Source organism: Cyrtonyx montezumae, unplaced genomic scaffold (assembly GCF_038088225.1).
Source record: "Cyrtonyx montezumae isolate F1298 unplaced genomic scaffold, pur_monq_1.0 scaffold_3, whole genome shotgun sequence".
Lineage (NCBI taxonomy): Eukaryota > Metazoa > Chordata > Aves > Galliformes > Odontophoridae > Cyrtonyx > Cyrtonyx montezumae.
In genome coordinates, this window is record NW_027072034.1 from 71,713,169 (window position 1) to 71,732,220 (window position 19,052).

At 40.8% G+C, this 19,052-nt stretch overlaps 1 protein-coding gene across 2 annotated transcripts; it reads right to left on the reverse strand.

The window, feature by feature from the left end:
* Positions 1–892: 892 nt before the first annotated feature.
* Positions 893–7,466, reverse strand: LOC136052056 (cell surface glycoprotein CD200 receptor 1-B-like). Of its 2 annotated transcripts, none has more exons than XM_065741862.1 (6): positions 7,388–7,466; positions 6,248–6,429; positions 4,778–5,026; positions 3,786–3,875; positions 2,367–2,413; positions 893–1,073 (listed from the first exon to the last, which is right to left on the reverse strand). In XM_065741862.1, the coding sequence occupies exons 1-6, from the start codon at positions 7,441–7,443 to the stop codon at positions 957–959; spliced, it is 741 nt and encodes a 246-aa protein (XP_065597934.1). In that variant the 5' UTR covers positions 7,444–7,466; the 3' UTR covers positions 893–956. The 2 variants fall into 2 exon arrangements, with proteins under 2 accessions (XP_065597934.1, XP_065597933.1); XM_065741861.1 differs by having other exon boundaries at positions 6,248–6,556; positions 7,388–7,455.
* Positions 7,467–19,052: the final 11,586 nt, after the last annotated feature.

Consider the following 19,052-nt stretch of genomic DNA (forward strand, 5'->3'; position numbering starts at 1 on the left):
ACTTAAGTACACATTAATGCTGCATTATTGTTTCAAAAGGGTTTCAGAAGCCCAATTTATAAAAACAGAAATTATCAATCAGTGTTTTTCTACAACTTAGGGAAGGGAGATGAGAAGAAATAAATGGCTTGATTAGACTGCTTTCAAACGAACACAACACCTGCCTTTTTTACAAACCAGGTTGTAATCTTGCCTCCTAAGAAAATGGCCCCGGAAATCCTTTTAGATAAATATTTGCATATTTGTATATTTATTTCAAAATGAACCTTAGAAAATTTCCCATTGCTATTTCTCCTTTCCACATCAAGTACAAACTCAAATTGGCTTTCTTCTGCCATTAACAATAGGAAGTTAAATAGACCAATAAATACATTTTTTGAAGAAAAAAAAAAAAGTTGAAAAATACCAGATTTTCACCCGCCACATGTAACTATCTACTTAGAACAAAACTCCTTTATTCTTGTATTTCTGCCAGATAGATCATCATGTCCTTTATTTTAGGGTTCCTTGTGTCACTTCCTGGTTTCCATCTTGAAACTGGAAAGAGAATCTGGATGCTAAGGTGGACTACAAAGAAGTGCTACATTTTCACCATGTCTTTTATTCTGTCACAGAAATAAGTCAACTATTGATTTGAGGGAAAATGGCACATACCTCAGAGCCCACTCTCAAATCAAAACCAAAATGTATTTCTCCAACTCAGCCTTTACAGGTTTCATATGTTTTAACAGCTGTACTGATATTTATAGAAATATATATAGAGGAATCAGTGACTTAAACAGGTTGCTCCCCTTGCTGCTTTCACATCAGGAAGGACAAAAGTTTTTCTTGGCCAGTTTACAGTATTCTGCTCTCCTGTCATGCATAAGGTCTGAGACTTGCAAGATCAAGGATACATTCATGTAACTAAGTATAAATAATAGTTAAGCTGGTATGGACTGTTAATGCCTACATTGTTAATAGCTCATTAATATAGCCTGTGGTTTATAATTCTGATAAATTTTCTCTGGTGAGACAGAATGGTCCATCACAGGCGTGTTCATATGCGATGGTGTGAACCTGAAGTTTTCAGTCTGCAAAATAAAGAAAACCACAGACCACTATATTATGTTGAAGAATTTTTTTCAACCTCTATTGAGGCCAACAAAACAATAGAAAAAAAACAGGATCAGAAGAAATCCGGCAGGCAACACCACTTTTGGAAAGGAGCTGTGAAGGTATTTCTCTAAGCTATGCCAGCAAAGGGGTGGGGCATATAAGTTGAAACCTGAGTTGGTGGAGGCACACAGCTGCCTTCACAAAGTCTGAACAAGACAACCTTTTGAATCTCTTCTTCTTAGAGATTGAAAACAAATGTTGAAATGTCAGTATTTACAGCAAAATAGGTCACAATGACCAATGATAACTTCTCTGAAGGAAAAAAAACAAACAAACAAGAAAAAATAAACAGGCAGGCAGGCCATGGGAGTTCCAGTGTAGGCACTTAAACTTAATGGAAGTTTTGACTTTGATATCAGCAGCTTCCACTCCTGTCAGTCAAATTGTGCAGGATACCACAAAAGAGTATATCAGGAAATAAATCATTCTGAATTCAGAGCACCGTTTGACTAGTTCACAACAAAACACATGGCTGTTAATTCCACTGTAAGCAGAAAACAATTTTCAGTGTGCATTAGGTGAGGCAGGAGCCCTGAGAGGAGCATGCTATCATGTTGTCAAATATGTATCAGGACACCCTGGAATTAGAGAGGAAGTAAAACTTGCAGTGGCAAAGTTAACACTGCTGTTTCTTGTCTCCTGCATATTTTTACTACAACTTAAAATACAAAAATTTCATAGCAACTTGTCTTGCTAATAGGGCATAAGGATCTGCATCCTTTTCTCTCGTTGTAAATGCTTCTCTGTTTCCATCACATCTTTAATCACGCAGGTTTCTGTCATCAAGAGCAACACATATTTTTAAGCAGAAGATTGGAGCTAAGATTACATTGCGAAGCAGCACTGTGAACAGACTAATGTTGGGGAGATCTAAAATTCAGCTCGAACATTGGCAATGGAAATGTAATTTATTGTATCCTTAGGCAGGAAATGCACTATTCCGTCCTTCATCTAGAGCTTAAGCAATTACTCAGATACTCTGAGTAATGAAGTTATGGCCACCTAAATAATAGACAGCCTTCCAGACACATCACTCCTCATTCCACTCTCACACAGAGATATGCTGGATTTTTGTCAGAGCAGCTGCATGTTGCAATGACGTTACGTTACATGTTTTGATGAAGAAAAAGACAAATACACACACCCAACAACAAATAACACCTTCCCCCCCAAAAAAATAACAAAGCACAAAAAACAGATCCACTTACCCCAGCCTTTACTGGCCACCGATGTGCCTTCTTCCGTAATCGAGAGGCTGGAAGTATACCAGGAAATCAAAATGGTTTGACGGAACAAGGTACACTGCTGTTATATCCAGAGTTCTTCTCTAGCTGCCCTCAGCATCTGAAGCTTCATTATTTTTGAAATGCTCTCACTGGTTAAGTTCTCACCTCTTATGCTCTCCTCCTGAATGTGCTATTGTTTTATTTTCCCCTTTGCTGAAACATTTGGTTTCCCTGGGAGATGTGGTTGAATTGACTCAGTAAGGTGTACTTTTCTGAAGGGAAATAATGGGCCAAGAACCCAACTAAACACATTTTCCCCTCTCTTTGCCTGCCCCAAAGGAGCTCTTCACTGTGTGACAGCGACGTGCTTCTGTCAGAGTGCTGTAAGCATTGGTCAGTGCCACCACCACTGACAGCAACTGCCCTTCTGTTTCATCTCCTGCCTTATCTGATCTTTCAGTCTCCCTTCATAGTTCTCTCTTGCCAACCCCATCACTTCCATCTGTTTGGACCTGATTTACTAATTACATCTGAAATCTAATATGGCCAGTGGGAGGAATAATATGAGTGACACTGAGCACAAAGAACCCGAGGAAAGCAACAAAGATAGAATCAAGGCAGTGGAGGGGAGTGAGGTGCTCTGGTGCTCTACAGTTTCCCTTTACTTACAGTTCTCCCCCTTCTAAGTTGCCTTCTTCCAATTCTCCATACCCTTCTCTCCCCAAAACACTCTTGCTTTCTCTTGCTCTTGTTGTTTTCTCTTCCTCCAACTTTTAGCCTTTGCTTAGGCTTTTTCTCCATCTCTACTTCATTACAGCCATCTCAAGAGTGGAAAGCATCTTACGAGCTCTCATTAATTTATTCAGCATGAGTTGACCCAGTGTCAATGACAAATACACACACTGAGAAATTATCAGTGTGCCCAGAGGGAAACGTACATTTGACCTATTCTTACATTTGCTCAAGGGAAAGAATTGCCAGGATAGGGTTTGATTGTTGGTAGCTGATTGTTTGTGACTAGCCATTAGACTAGTGTTTAAACTAGTCTGTGAACTCCTCATTCTTATGTATAGAATTTTATGTTGATACATTCAGAATGATCAAAATAATTCTAAAAACTCAAAACCCGCCCTACTTGCAGCAATTATTTTTTTCTTCCTGACTCTTTGCCACATATGTAATGCATTAATAGTATAATAATAATGACTCTTACAAAACTCCAGGGTTGTTTAAAGGTTCCATCCTCCCTTTTGTTATTTCCAAAGGATCAGTGCACCATATATCAACATTTTCCTCAATCCTTGCCTCCCAACCCCCTCTCAACCACAAGGTACACATCCTAGGATCTACACTTAGTCTGCAACGGAATGTAAAACATTTCAAGCTCATCAAATTACTTACCTCTGCACCTTAAAATCAAGTATAAAGTCACTCCAGCACCACTGGCAACAGCAAGTCCAATCAGGAGGTATTGGAGCCTGGAAGAATCATCTAAGGTGAGGAAAGAAAGCCAGTTACAGAGCTAGATGTCCGTATCCACTGATTATATGATGCTGGTATCTACATTAATCAGAAAAAAAAAAAAAAAAACAAGCTAATGCTCTACCCCTATAGCTCCAATGAGAGACAGAATGGGATGTCTAGGTGCCAATCTGCAAAAGGAATTGCTTCACTCACTCAGTCTGTACAAATATACTTCCATTTTCAACCTATATATCTGCATGATGTCTCTTTGTACAAACAATACTAAGAAGTGCATCAGCCGAACTAACCAGACATCCCTCCAGAAATTTGTAATTAATGACTGGTCTGTGTTAATTTCATGCCTCTGCTGAGATATTTTATTGATAAAAGCATTATTTAGATTTCCGTACAAACTTTGCTGTCAGAGGCATATCAGGTCCAGCATAGCCAACTGGGAAGCTAAATTTTACCCTTTGTTACCTTTGTCTCTGGGAAAGTTTGCTCAAGAGTAACACACAGCCACTCTCCAAGCAAGTTTTCTCCAGACCATCACCACTGTGGGGAAGTGAAAAAATTCATCTCCAGGGGTTCAAAGTTTCACATCAAAAATGAATCACAGTTACTGCAGAGGGAACTTCTCTGTCATCACTGATTAAACAAGGATAACTGAAACAGAATAAGGAGCTCTTGTAACTTCAAATGGGGATACAAATAAGCTCCCACTGGAAACTTCCTCATACCATGCTGTGAAACATGGTTTCAGTTGACTAACTCTGAATTACTAATTTCTCTATCAACATGCACAAGAACTTTGGCATTTCACCCCACTAAATAATCTGCCGAGCCCTGGCATTCGGTGAGAACAGCTGCAAAGAAAACCACAGTCTCAAGAGTACGATGAAGAGCAATTACAGAATTATGTTCTTTACATGACAGATCTAGGGAGAGAGTCTGGTTCACAGCTGGGTGTGTAACCAGGCAGGTGACAGTAGGATGTGTGCTGTTGACCCAGCTTATGTAGCTGATCCTGGTCACTGTTCCATTGAGGTGGTGGATATCTTTCTCAACGCTGTGATTACTTGCAGGGATCCAGGAGATTTTGGCAGCTGGTTTCCCAGCAGTAGCTTGGCAAACAGCCACTCTGTTCTTGTCAGAGGTCAGAGTCAATGTAGGAGGGACTGCAGAAGAAATAAAAAGACTACAGTCATTATTTCATGGTAAGATCTCTAACTGAGAAACAGAAAAATTGTACTATTTTTTTAGTTTTTGTGTGGCCAACTTAAGATATTTTAAAATAATTCAGAACATTAGCACCAACTATCCTTAGGGGAAAAAATACATCAAAGTCTAAGTTAAATATCTCTAAAAATTGGTAGCTGCACTTAGAATTTTGTTACCCCAAGTTGTCCAAAAGATGACTATAGTTTTAACAGAAGATGGAATGTTGGATTAAATGAAGATTTAAAAGTATAGCAGTGCACATACTGAGCAAAACACCTCAGCTGTCCAAAGCTACAAGCTAAGAAATTCGTAGTATGGACAGAAAGGAGGAAGTGAGAAATACTATTCTGCCTAAAGCCTAACAATTTATGTTCTGCATTTGACAAAGCAGACTCTGCAAGGAAGAAGGAAAAAAAAAACCCAATAACAAGGGACAAAAAGTAACAGTAACAGTTAGTGATTTACAGATGAAGTTTCCCATAGGCCTTCTGAGTATCACTAAAAATATTAACTAAGATGATAAGAATAAGAAATTTTCTCATAAGTAAAATGCTTCTTGCAGTTTAAGGAAAGCTAGAGATAATCTACTTATCTCAGAAAGAGTGTCTGATTGGTTGAAAATAGCCTGATTTCATTTTTATTTTAGTGAGGCATTCCTACAGACAACTTTCAATGCCTCTGGAAGAGTTGAATATTTCCAGATCATGTCCTGAAACTCTTGCTTCCTTCCTTTTTGGTTCTTATCCAAACAAAATACACGTGTTCGTTGTGAAATTTGGTTTAGCTTTAGGCAGCAATATTTATTTAGTATCATCTATTTGCATTAACTTAACCAGCAGTGTGCACTCCTGTTCATGTGAACATTCAACACAGCATTCAAATTCCACGTTCTGTCCAAAGAACTACATCAGAATCTATCCAGATTGTTCATTTGGAGCATCTAAAAACAGTCCCTGTTCATGAAGCAGAACAAAAAAACACTCAACAATAACTGATTATTTCTCATTAAAACAGCCCTATGCCTTCATATGGCTCCTTCCCCTCTCCAGTCAGACTAAATCAAGTTACATCTTTATCTTTAATCTCAGCATGCATAAAAAATGATTTTGGTATTTTAACAACAACTCAAATCTGTTTTATCTCTACACAACAATGAAAAAGCACCACATGTGTCTTACCTATGACAGTCAGAGAAAATATAAAAAGAAAATTCCCCTCTCTGCTGACAATTTCGCAGGTGTAATTTCCCTCGTCATTCAGGTTCACAGGGTAAATACGAAGAGCGGGGTAACGGTCAGGTGAATAGTTCCACATCATCCTCTCACTGCAGTTTAACATTCTTGTCTCATTGAGATCCCATCTATAAGCCAGAAAGCAGGAAGTGCTGGATTTCATCTTCCATGTCACCATTAGCCAGGACAGCTTGGAGACTGACGGGCAATTCAACACAGCTTCATGACCAGCCTCCACATTCACCGTGCTATAAGCTACACGGGAAAAAGAGAAATTGAGAAAGAAAAAATTAAATATTAAATATGATGCTTCAGGTTTTGTCAAAGCATACGCAGCATTTGGCTTCACCATATTTAAACATTTCTGCTTTCTTACTGTACTGGAAGCCTTGGGAACACATTGTTTTTGCAGACACTTATGAGCACTATTCAGTTTACAAGTCCTGCTTCCCTTTGTCAGTCTTTGAGATCTGGAAATGCAGTGGAGATTATACCTTTCCACTCTATGTGATGTGTGCTGGTGAGACAAGTTCTCAAATATTTTAGCCACTAGATTCCTATCACTTTAATACAGGCTCTCAAAAACTGATGGGGAGGCCAAGATTCGCCCTCAAGGGAAGGGAAACTACCTTTTCTAAGAAAAAAAAAATCATATTATTGAATTAGGTGCACTGCTTACAGTGTAAGAAAAACCTGGGTTAGAAGTGGAACAGGAGTTGGACTCAAGGATCCTTACGGGTCTCTTTCAACTTGGGATATTCTATGATCATATACCAACAAGGGTGAGCCCCAAGATCATCTGACATAGTAGTCAATGGAGCATATATGCTATCTCTCTCTTTCTGCCAGAAAACATTGGTCTCCTGGTGTTTTCTCATCTGAGAAGGATTTGGTTCTTCAGATGATTTGTGTTAGATCCCTATCAGATATACTATCTTATGCCACTCTGCAAAGCACAGGATTATGTTGTCAGCTGATGTGACATCACTCTTTGTACTGGTGAACTGTGAAATTTCAGTGGGTCTGTGAGTTGGCAATACAGAGTATCAAACAGTGCTGAGTGCAGCTTGAATCTTCCTCACTTACCTGACCCTCCAATCAGGTGGATCATCAAGAAAAGGACTGCAGCCAGAACTGCCCATGTCTGTGTCATCTTCAGCGAAACGAATCAGCACTGCAGTAAAAGCAGGCAAAGGAAACGATGGGTATTCACAGGCTGTGGTGCAAGTCCCTTCAAAGAAAACAGGAAGAAAAACCTGTTTTTTCTGTAAAAGTAGAAGTCATAAAAAGGACCTATGTCAAGTATCATCCTTATGTTGAAGGAAGAAAGCAAAAAAGGCTTTGGAAACAAAAAGGATTTCTGTTTATAAGCAAGATTTTAAAACCCAAAATCTCATTTTCCAGTCATCTCCAGCCGCTCACAGTTCACAACCAGCTAGCACAAAGATAACTACAGACATCTTACTGCTGCTTCACAGACTTACCCACAGAAGATGAAAAAAAGACTTTGCAAGAACAAAGATGCATGCATCAAAGTCTTAAAAAAAAAAAAATCAAGGTAATGTCATTAATGGGAAAATTCAGGACCTAGACTGAGCTATTTGAGGGAAGCAACCCAGAGAAATGATTTAAATCTTTGCCCAGCTTTTAATTTCTCAAAGGGTATCTCCACTTCTGCAGTGAAAGTGAAAGGTCAAATAAATTCTTGTAAGAGATCACAAACATGAGCTTGTTTCCTGCTTTTAGAGACACTAAGGACTGAGGAACCATTTAGTAATTACATTATTACACAATTATGTATACTTTTTAACAAACTGTATCTTACTAATTGCTAGCTCCTTTTTGACTAAAGGGCTGTTGCTTGAACACAGACTTGGTAAGAAACATTGCTGGTAATTTCTGTCAGTCAGTTAATCATACATAAACATACACAAATTTTTGTGGCAAACTTGTACTATGCTGTACTGAAAAATATGGATATGTATTCTCACAGTCAAATTACCATCCTTTTCTGCTCAGATTTCCCTACTGCAGCTTGCCTTGGCTCGGTCACAGAAAAAGGATTCCCAGCCACTGCACTGCTGTGCCCCCATTGCTGAGAAGACAAAGCAGAGGTCTCTGTGTGTGCCTCTTTTTTTGACACTGCAGTTGCCATACCCTGACTGGGATTTTCTGATGTTACTGCCAAAGTCTGCATCCACAGTTTTGTCTCAAGAATCCCTCCTACCTGTCCATGAAGTTATCTGATTTCCCTTCACTCACCTCTGCATTTCCTCAGGGTCTTCTTGGTCCTTTCTTTGTTCTCTCCCTCATACCATCATCTGTATGACTTCAATCTTCCTCACACAACTAGACATGATTGGAAAATGGTGTTGCCATCCTATGGGAAGAATTGATATGTCATTCTCATTCCCATGTCAAAAGCCAATACACGTCAAGCTAGCAAGTATCTCTGTGACACCGTTGATTTAGAAACGACAAATGTGTTGCAACAGGACCCTGCTTTTTGTTTGTGGTCATGCACTGTTCACATTTATATTACCCATATTTAAATACATGTTTCATAGTAGGTACTGAGAGGAGGAGGGACATAAATATATGTCCTCCTGTGTATGTAACAATATATAAAGTAAAGAAGAAACAGAACACTGCCACACTTATGGAACTGAAAAAAGCAATAGTGCTACATTTATGATCTGAGCGCAAGAGGCAGTGATACACACATGCAAGATGTAGGCACGTTCTCACAACAGCTTGACAGATTTGCACAATTTGAACAAAACATCAACGTATCTGGATGAAAATCTTTCATTGCAAACTGAAAACACCGATGCAAGCACACTCATTGGTATTCTACAACTAACATGCAAGTAACAGGCAATATAAGTCTTATATTACCAAACTCTCAAATTCCATTTTTGTTCACTTCACATCTTTGCCACAAATGACAAAATTTTTGTGTTTCATGTTATTCACTATCATTGAAAAGGTTGTTTTTTTATGTTTAATTTAGATAAATTACGCATGCAAAAGTTGCTTTCAATGAAGACGCTTAATTTTTCCTTAATAACAACAACAAAAGATTAATTTTGGCCAAAAACATGCCCTAAATTAGACCCAATTTGCAAATTGTTTTTCTACCTCTTTAAAAAAAAAAAAAAAAAGTCCTCCACAATATTTATCAGCAAATTCAATATTCACTAATGTTGATGGATCCATAAATATTCATACACAGCACACTGTGACACTGGAACTTGTCCCAGAGAACTATCATGTTTTAGAATGCATACAAGTCATATACACACGGAGCTTATTTGCTCAAAAGAACAGACATTAATGATTAAAAATGGGGCCTTACGGAAAGAATAGAGAATATTACTCTGCTTAAATATTCATGCATGAAACAGTGAATTTAGATTGCAGTTTTTAAGGTTCACAATCCTCAACTGCTTACGCCTCTGAGCAAGAAGTAAAAGTCGAAGAAGAACCCCCAGAAGGAGAAACCAAGCACAGCTGAATCAAATTCATTTAAAAGTAGAAAATGAATGTATGTAGATAGCTTTGTGTCTTTTCCTTTGATGGAATTAAAATGCCCCAACAACTGCATTAAAATAAATTAAAATTTTAACTCAGACTTGATGATGGTGGCTGGCTCAAGACCCCGCAACACGTACATCACTACTCTCCCATTACCCTCCACATTGCAGCTGGGAATGGCACCACTCACGCTCAGTTGCCTCTCATGAATGCTGTGGGGAAGGAAATCACTCGGTGTCAGCCTGGAGAAGGGACCACCAGCTCCAGAAGCCTGGGAGATAAAAGGCAGCCGTGTCAGCACACTCTGGTCCTCAGATATTCTTAGTCCTGAGGAGGAGAAGGAAGATGTTAGCACAGATGTTTGGTCCAGCTGGGATGCTGGTTCTAGCTCCCGCACACCAGGGAATGGCACTGGTACAACTGTAGATCCCTCCTGGCTATCCTCACGAGAACAGAGAAGTTAGAAGTGGCTCAGCTAAGGACAACTTGTCCCAGATAGTCCCTGTTCTCATTGCACTGTTCACGAATTTCTTTCTGCTGGTGCTCCCAAGATTGTAGCATGCAGCCTATTTGTCTCACAGACAGACAGAGCTCCTTGCCCCTTGCGACAGCTCAGTGAAAAGAAACCATCTGGTGGTACATTCCCTCAGAGGAGGATGTGACACAGTTAGAGCTAGGGAAATACCGCATTCAGACATGAGGAACAAACCACAGCCTCTGGTTGCCTTACACTACACATCAAATACAAGCTGCAAGCCTTGAGCTATGCAAAATGACAACTTAAAGTGGATTAAAAACAGCCAAGTTCAACGTAACAAAAATATATTTAACACAAAACGAAGAAAGAAAAGGTGCAGCTCATAAAGAACCAGTGCAAGCAATGCGTCAGTCATCACCACAAACCTTTGTAAATGTCACATGGCCATTGCCACGATTACCTGGAAAATATGACTGCTTTGCGGTGGAATCACATTTTAAAGCGTAGCAAAGACCTTCAGAAGCCTGTTCCTTCCTCTGGGCAAAGGAGGGGAGGAAGGGATGGTACAAAGAGTTGCACACAGCTAACAGCCATACCACAATGAGTCAAAAGGCAGAAGCCAGCCAACGCTGTCTGACGCGAGAGGTGCAGGGACAGCCCCAGGTCAGCCTTCACCTTCAGCTGCTCTTTGGGGCCTCAGCAACTCTGTAAGATGGGATACCTTCTGATAACATACTGCAAAAAATAAAAATAAAAAATAAAAACAGAGCAGTTCAAATGGTAGTCTCAAGACTCTCCCTTTTCTCCTCCAAGTTTTCACAGCAGTCATCAGACATGACAGTCATAGCAGTTACCTGGGGAGAGAAAACAGCAATCGTGTCTGTGCGTCTGCATTTTCTGTGCATCTTAGCCACAGGCTATTTTCATGCAGACTATTTGCTGCATGGGAAGTTTTGCAGAAGGTCTGAGAGCAGCCTGCAGCCCCCACTCAGGGACAGACTCTGCTCAACTGGTGTCTCAAGCTGCTCCCAGGCTATGATGCACCCTCCAGGTCCCACAGATGAAAATAAAGCTATAAAATACAGGAAACCTTTGAATACTCTGGAAAATAGACAAATCCCACAGAATTATAGAATCATTTGAGTTGGATATGACCCATAAAAGTCATCTAGTCCAACTCCCTTGCAATGAACACTTACAGCTAGATTAAGTGCTCATCCAACATGACCTTGGGAGTCTCCAGGGACGGGGGCATCCACCACCTCTCCAGCTAACAAGTTCCAATGCCTCACCACCCTTAATGTAAAAAACATCTTCCTTACATCCAGTCTAATTCCCCTCTCTTTTAGTTTGAAACGATTTTCTCTTGTTCAGTCACCACATACCTTGCTGAAGAGTCTGTCTCTTTCCTTCTAACAGACTCCGTTTAGGTACTGAAAGGCTGCCCTCAGGTCTCCCCAGAGCCTTCTGTTCTCAGGGCAGAACAGCCCCAGCTCTCTCAGCCTGTGCTCACAGGAGAGGTGTTCCATCCCTTAGGTCATTTTTGTGTCCCTCCTCCATATGCACTCCAACAGGTTTATGACCCTCCTATACTGAGGACTCCACATCTGGACCTCCAGCTGAGGTCTCACTCACCAGCAGAGCAGAGGGGCAGAATCACTTCCATCAATCTGCTGGCCAAGCTTCTTTAGATGCAGCCCAGGATACAATTGGTTGTCTGGGCTGTGAGGACACATTGCTGGCTCATGTCCAGTCTCCCATCCACCAATTTCCCTAGGTCCTTTTTGTCAGAGCTGTGCTCAACCCTTTCATCCTTCAGCTTCTGTTTATTCTCAGAACCTGAGATGTATTGTGGGGTTAGGGGAGGTTGCTCTGTCCTTAGCTATCCTCCATATCTACCTGCTGCTGGCCACTGCGAATGGCACCGTGTAGATGGGTCTTTGATTTGATTTCATAGTCTTCTGGTATTTTTGTTCTCTGAAGGATATCCTAACACAGAAAATGCATCCATGAAGCCCTCTCCTAGAACAGCAAAATTTGTTAGTACTCTTAGAGAATGGAGGAACTTTATCTTCTGGTCTAACTCCCTGTTGGTCTCATACTTGCTGGCATCAATGGAAACCACAGATAGTTCGTAGCTACAAAATTCAGCCCCTCTGGTTCATAAGCCAGCCTCATTCAGTTCCAAATAAGCAACACTGAATGAACTTTCTCTATGAACTGGGAAACAGAGGGTAGGTGGCTTCCTGAAATGGAGAGAACTGCCTAATAGAAGGAGCTGTCAAAAGAGTTATGAAGTATTTCTACTGAAATGTAAAATTACTGTTTTCCAGTAACTTATGTCTGGAAGTAAATAGGCTTGAAAATTCCTCCTCAGCGGGGTAGATGTTTGCAGTGTCTGTGTGTTCAATTTGTCAAGATATTAACAATTAGAATAACGCTAATACTAACATTACCACAGTGTTTTTTTTTCCCTAGCTGGGATAAAAACAAGCTAAACAGCAGATGAGTGTATTTCCTGTTTGTTTGCTTTCATATTTGCCTTTAGTAGTTGTAATTCAACAAAACAGGTGCAAATTGCCTCTCCTTTCTGAAATGTTTACATTCTTAGCGCCTGCCAATCTAGAAAATAGCCTAGTCCTGTGAAGTTATTACCTGAGCTAAATTGTACACCTCATACCCATAGCTGCCTCGCAGCCAACCTGTTCAGAATGCACAGTAACCCCATGTTGGGAGCAGGACCAAAGGATGAACAGCAGTAATAGCCTCTGGTAAGCTTACTCTCTTCCTTGCAGGAAAACAGATGTTTGCCTTGAAGAGGAAAATATAAAAACATATTCCTTGTATGTAACACAATTTTCCTAGGTACAAACATCCCACTGATGTCAGCAAAAGTACAGTGGGACAAATGCTGCTGATTATAAAACCTTTAAAACCTGAAACTTCCAAGTTAAAATGTCCAGAGGCAATTACATTGCTATTTCCAGAGACTATGAAAAGTTATTTATATTATAACTACAGCTAATCTACACTCACTGGACCACCACAGTCATGCTCAGCAATTTCTGATCCTGAACCCATCAAAACCCCCTTACTAATTTTGGGTCACAAACCCATTGTTCAGAGGTTTCTCACTTGATCCCAATGCTCCAGCAAAAATATTATATATATATATATATATATATATATACATATCTTCAAGAAAGATGTCCATTATTTTGGCTACTTTAATTCCTGACTCTTGTGGACCTACTGCACCACTTTGCTCATTTCCTATGAAGAACCAGGGAACTGACAACTCAAAAGTACAATTACCAACTACCAAACTGTGGGATAATCCAAGAAATAGACTCCTAAATATTCAATAGCAAACAGAAAAGAGATTATTCATGGGCGGAGACAGCTCACAAAACCCTTCAAATAAGGGTAGGCACATACCTTAGACTCTGAATGAAAATTTCTCTCCCATCCCAGACTCAGGGATTGGTCTTCCCTTCCACAGCCAAACATTACCCAATGTACTAGACACCCTGAGCTTCTTTTAAAGAAGACTTCAAATTTTTTATTACTTCAAATAATTCCCACTTTAAAAAGAATACAAATAGCAGCAGAAACTGACATGTAGCAGAAACAAATTAGTCACTAATTAGTCAATCTTCTGTCTGGGTTCACTGACCACTGTTTAGGTAGTTCTGAGCATGGGTAGAGCAACGAAATTACTAAGCCTCTCTACTTCAGTTGTTTGCTCCTCCAGTTCAGCTTGGAGAGGCTTACAGGAAGGGAAAACTTTGCTGCCTCTCCTGTGTTTGTAGAGCAGTTAGGCCAGCTCTGCCAAACATGAAATCTGTTATCACATAGCAAAGGAGAAGGTTCAAAAAAATACATATATATATATTAAAAGAAAAAAAAAATGTGGTTTCTTACCAGAATGGAACAAATGAGTGGTAAAAAAGAAGCATACAAAGTCATCACACCAGTGTCACAGTGATGTTTATCACTGCCTACAATCTTCTCGTGCCACCAAATAAGATGAAGAGGATGCTTCTGTTTTATTTGTTTCCTTCCTCACTATACCAGCTTCTCTGCTGTCATAAACTCCCCCTCTCATGAACTAGCCTAATGCTCATAGCTCTCTGTGTCACTCAGAGCAGCTTCAGAAGAAGCTGGTGGCTTCTAGTCCAGCCTCATATCCCAACTCTTGTTCATGCCTTTAGCAGTACTTCTGGTAGCATTGTGTTCAGGGTGCAGACGGGTGGTACAGCCTACAGCACATCCTCGTTCAGGTTTATGTTGCTGGAACTGCCTGACCCTTTCACAGCCCAGAGATTTGCAGGTGGAAAATATGACATGAATTCAGGTCAGCCCCCACAGATGTTGATGCTATCAGTATCTGTGCTGTGGTTGTGTCTATGCTTGTGCTGTTATGTATATTTAAAATAGAAATAATAATAATAATAATATAATTCACACAAGCTATTAGAGCTCTTTGCATTCAAGTGGCAAAGCATTTAGGGATGTTCAGCATTGCAGAGGTGCTGGGAGCTCAGGGTTTAGCACCAAAATGAAGGTAGGAATGCAAAATGGTGCTGGCAGTACTTGCCCACCAGTTTTCCTCACCTCTTTTCCTCCTCACTTGGAGAACCAATAGATGCATACCTCACAGGCCGCCTACTCAGCAAAAGGTCCTTGGGCTATTTGCTGAGTCTCCATCATCAGAAATCTGGGTTGCACGTTGTCTCTACATGGTTTATTGTCAGAGTGAGTTTATGACCCTCTAGCTAAAGGAATTTCAAAATGCATCCAAAGGGATTTACTGTGTGTGCCTTTGAACTGCATAGAGTTTCAGCAAGCTGCTGTCAGATGATGATTTTCCTGAATGCACCCAGTAAAAAGAAGGGAAGCTGTGGACATGCAGTGCAGTTTGCATGGGAGTCCTTGCAACTGAACAAAGAAGGAAAGAAAATTCCAGATTCAGTATTTTGGAATGTAGTACTGCTGCTCAACCAGACCTACACACTTGTGCTGCAAGGCTGGTATGGCTGCAGCATGTGTGGACTTCTCTAAGCTAGTGTTAATGCAGTTAATGAGGGCAACAGTGATCTCATTATGCCTATAAGCAATCCTGGCTGAATGCATACTTGGTCTACTGGCTTGAAAAACAGTTTTTTGCTGAAGAAACAAACAAACATCAAAAGCTTTAAACAAGAAGCCTGCAGTTCTTTACAGGTTCTAGAAATTTGATCTTCACTGTCTACTCAAACTTGCCTCTTTCCTCCTCACACAGGGCAGTTCTGAGAAAGGAAAAGGACACTACAAATTTCTGATCAGCTCCTCAGGTAAAGCCCAGCTTCACTGTTGCTGAGAAAAGGTCATTTTGCCCTGTAAAAAATACCATTTTCTTATTTCAGAAGGGCATTTACCTTGCAGAATGCCTACAGTCTTCTATTCTCTAGACAGAATGCATAGCTGTTACAGAGACTGAGAAGTCATACTGACTGAAGCGCATCATAAGTGTGTTCCTTCTTATATACTGTGGAAATACACTCATCTTCCCTCCCTCAATATAAAATGTCTGTCTTCTGTCTTAACTGCCTACAGTCCTGCTGCAAGCCCCTTGTATTTATGACTTCCTTCGGGTCAAGCACTCATATTAGTTACAAAGAGATTCTGGAAACAGTTTCTATATCCTGTTTTTATGTAGCACAGGAAACTGAACAGCTAAGCTCTTTGAGCTCAGGAGAAGCGCTTCTTTAAAATTCCTACTTCTATCTTCTAGTGTCTTAACAAAAAAAAAAAAAAAAAAAAAACATATTTCTCATTAGCCTCTTTTCAGTTGTTCCTTACATTTGCCAGGAGGTGGAAACATAGCTACACGGACGAGCAGGAGAAGCATCATGTTGGTGTGTAATTGTACAGCATGCTGCCTGCTGAATTATAGCTCTAAAAATATCTGCAGCCTGAATTGGCTCAGTGGAGCCCAAAATGCAGGATTCTACAATGCTCTTCCTGGCACCCTCTGCTTCTCCCTTTCCACCAGCTCGCGAGACATCCACGCTGCTTATTACTGCCTCTCAACATCAAGGATGCCCTTTAAGCAGCTGGTTCTGTCAGATGTGGCATACATTTATTTCAACAAGAATCCCAAATCAGGCTGCCTTTGATGGATAGGCTCACAAAGCAATAGCAACTGCAGTCCTTTACAGCTGATAAACAATCAGATAGCTGGCAAAGGGACAAGGAGATAAATGACCACTTGACTTATTTATTTAGAAGATCCTTGTCTGCTTTTACTGTCAAAAATATTACACACACATTCAAATATGAAAAAAAAAATCAGAAAAGCTCATCAGATAAACTTTAGTCACAGAAATAATTCCCAAATATACAGATACAAATATAACCACATTCCAACTGATAACCTGGAAGGAAATTTTAAAACTCAAGATGAAACTGCTTACAGAATCACATAATCACAGAACCGCAGGGGTTGGAAGGGACCTCTGGAGATCATCCAGCCCAACCCCTCTGCTAAAGCAGTTCCCTATAGCTGATCACACAGGAAAAGTGCCCAAACAGATCTTGAATACCTCCCAAGGAGACTGCACCACCTCTCTGGGCAGCCTGCTCCTGGGGTCTGTCACCCTGACAGTAAAGTTCTTCCACGCTTAAATGGAACTTCCTGTGCTCAAGTTTGTGCCTATTGTCCCTTGTCCTGTCACTGTGCACCACTAAAAAGAGTCTGTCTCCATCCACTTGACTGCCATATTTCAGATATTTATAAACATTGATAAGATCCCTCCTCAGCCTTCTCTTCCCCAAGCTGAACAGTCCCAGGTCTCTCAGTCTTTCCTCATGCAGGAGATGCTCCAGGCCCCTCATCATCTCTGTGGCCTTCCAGCAGTTCCCTGTCTTTCTTGAACTGTGGAGAACTGGACACAGTAGCCCAGATGCGGCCTCCCCAGCGCAGAGTAGAGGAGGAGGATCACCTCCCTGGACCAGCTGGCTACGCTCTTTTTAGCGCACTCCAGGATACAATTATCCTTCTTGGCCACAAGGGCACAGTGCTGGCTCATGTTGTTCATCACACCCAGGTCCTTCAACACAGAGCTCCTTTTCCGCAGGTCAGCCCCTAACTTGTCCTGATGCATGTGGTTATTCCCCTCCAGGTATAGGACTCTACACTTGCCCTTGTTGAACCCCGGCAGGCTCCCCTCTGCACAATGCTCCAGTCTGTCCAGGTTGTCCAGGTCTCACTGAAAGGAAGCACAGCCTTCTCATGTGGCACAAAAGGCAGAAAGGAAAAGGATAGAGGGGCACAGTATTGCTAAAAGATGTAGGCAAAAAATAAATGAGTCCTTCGGTGCAAATAAGAAGAAACGCACACAAACCAAACAAACGCTATTGGTATTCAGGAGAAAAATGTCCAGATTAAAATTTATAAAATTCATCCTTCTCCCAAGAAGTAACTAATGCAAGATTACATCTCAGAGGTGGTATTGAAGGATCATCTGGACAACAGAGACTCTCACACATCTAAACCAACTGCCTGAGCTCAGGCTCAGTACTGAAGCTGCAAGGCACCTGATGTCATATTAGCACTGATATACACAGTCCCAAAAGGCCATACCAGCTGCACGTCAAGCCCATAACACAAGGGCCCTGTGCTAACTCAATGCACTCTGCCTTCACATGCCAGAAATCAAATAATGAGACAGGTGGTTTCTTTTCATATTGGCCTGAACTCAGCTCAGCAAAAAGCTGCAAAATCTCTCAAATCAAAACTCATGCACGTTAGTTGGGATCATTTCACTTTCCTGACTAGCAAGCGTTAGCCTCCTAATTTCTAGAGAATTATTATAACGGGAAAAGGGGGATCATAAATATCAGGACCATGCCAGAAATCCACCTGGGTGAGACTTGTGATTTTATAAAGCAATTCATAGTCTTTATCTTCACAGAAGATGTTTGCATCTCTCTTACCTCTGACATACACAATCATCCAGGTTAGGATGACCACAACACAGATCTTCTCCAACTGAGAATCCAACCTCAGAGTTCCTTCCCAGGTTATCGCCAGTCCTTTCTGTGGCATCAACAATGCTCAAACCTGGTATAACTGCAACGAATCAGCAAATGAAAGTCTGCAGAACTGCACCTTCCCATACCAAAACTTGATGAAAGCCCAGTTGAAGGGGTAACAAAATATGCTGAAGAAAACTTGAAGGCAGCAAAATAAATACATAAAATAAATAAATAAAAAGGAATATCAATCCCTATGGTTTAATAACACTGGGAGAACAGTTTGGAAGGAACAGGAGCTGGTTCCTCAGCTTGCCCCTCATCAGCACACACCCATGAAGCTCCAGTAGCTCACCACCACCACAGCTAACAGATGAGAACCTCAGCTATTAAGACCAGTTTCCTGCTGGAAACTGAGAGCTGTAGTCACCGGATGCAAGCAGAGGGCACCATACCATGCAATCAGTTCAGAACGTTGCAAAAATGATTGCACAGGGACACTGGCACTGTGTGTTTCAGCCCTCAAGCTTTTCTGCACAATATTTTTTTTCCTCCTTAGTGCAATGAAGCAAGAAGAAAAAAAATTGCCTCAATACAATCCACAGTGGTGACTGTTGTACCTTAAGCCTCACTCGCCCTAAGCACCAATTCCCCCTGGAGCCCACACATGTTACAAGGCATTCAAGGGGCAATGAGATAAAAACGTTTGCATACACA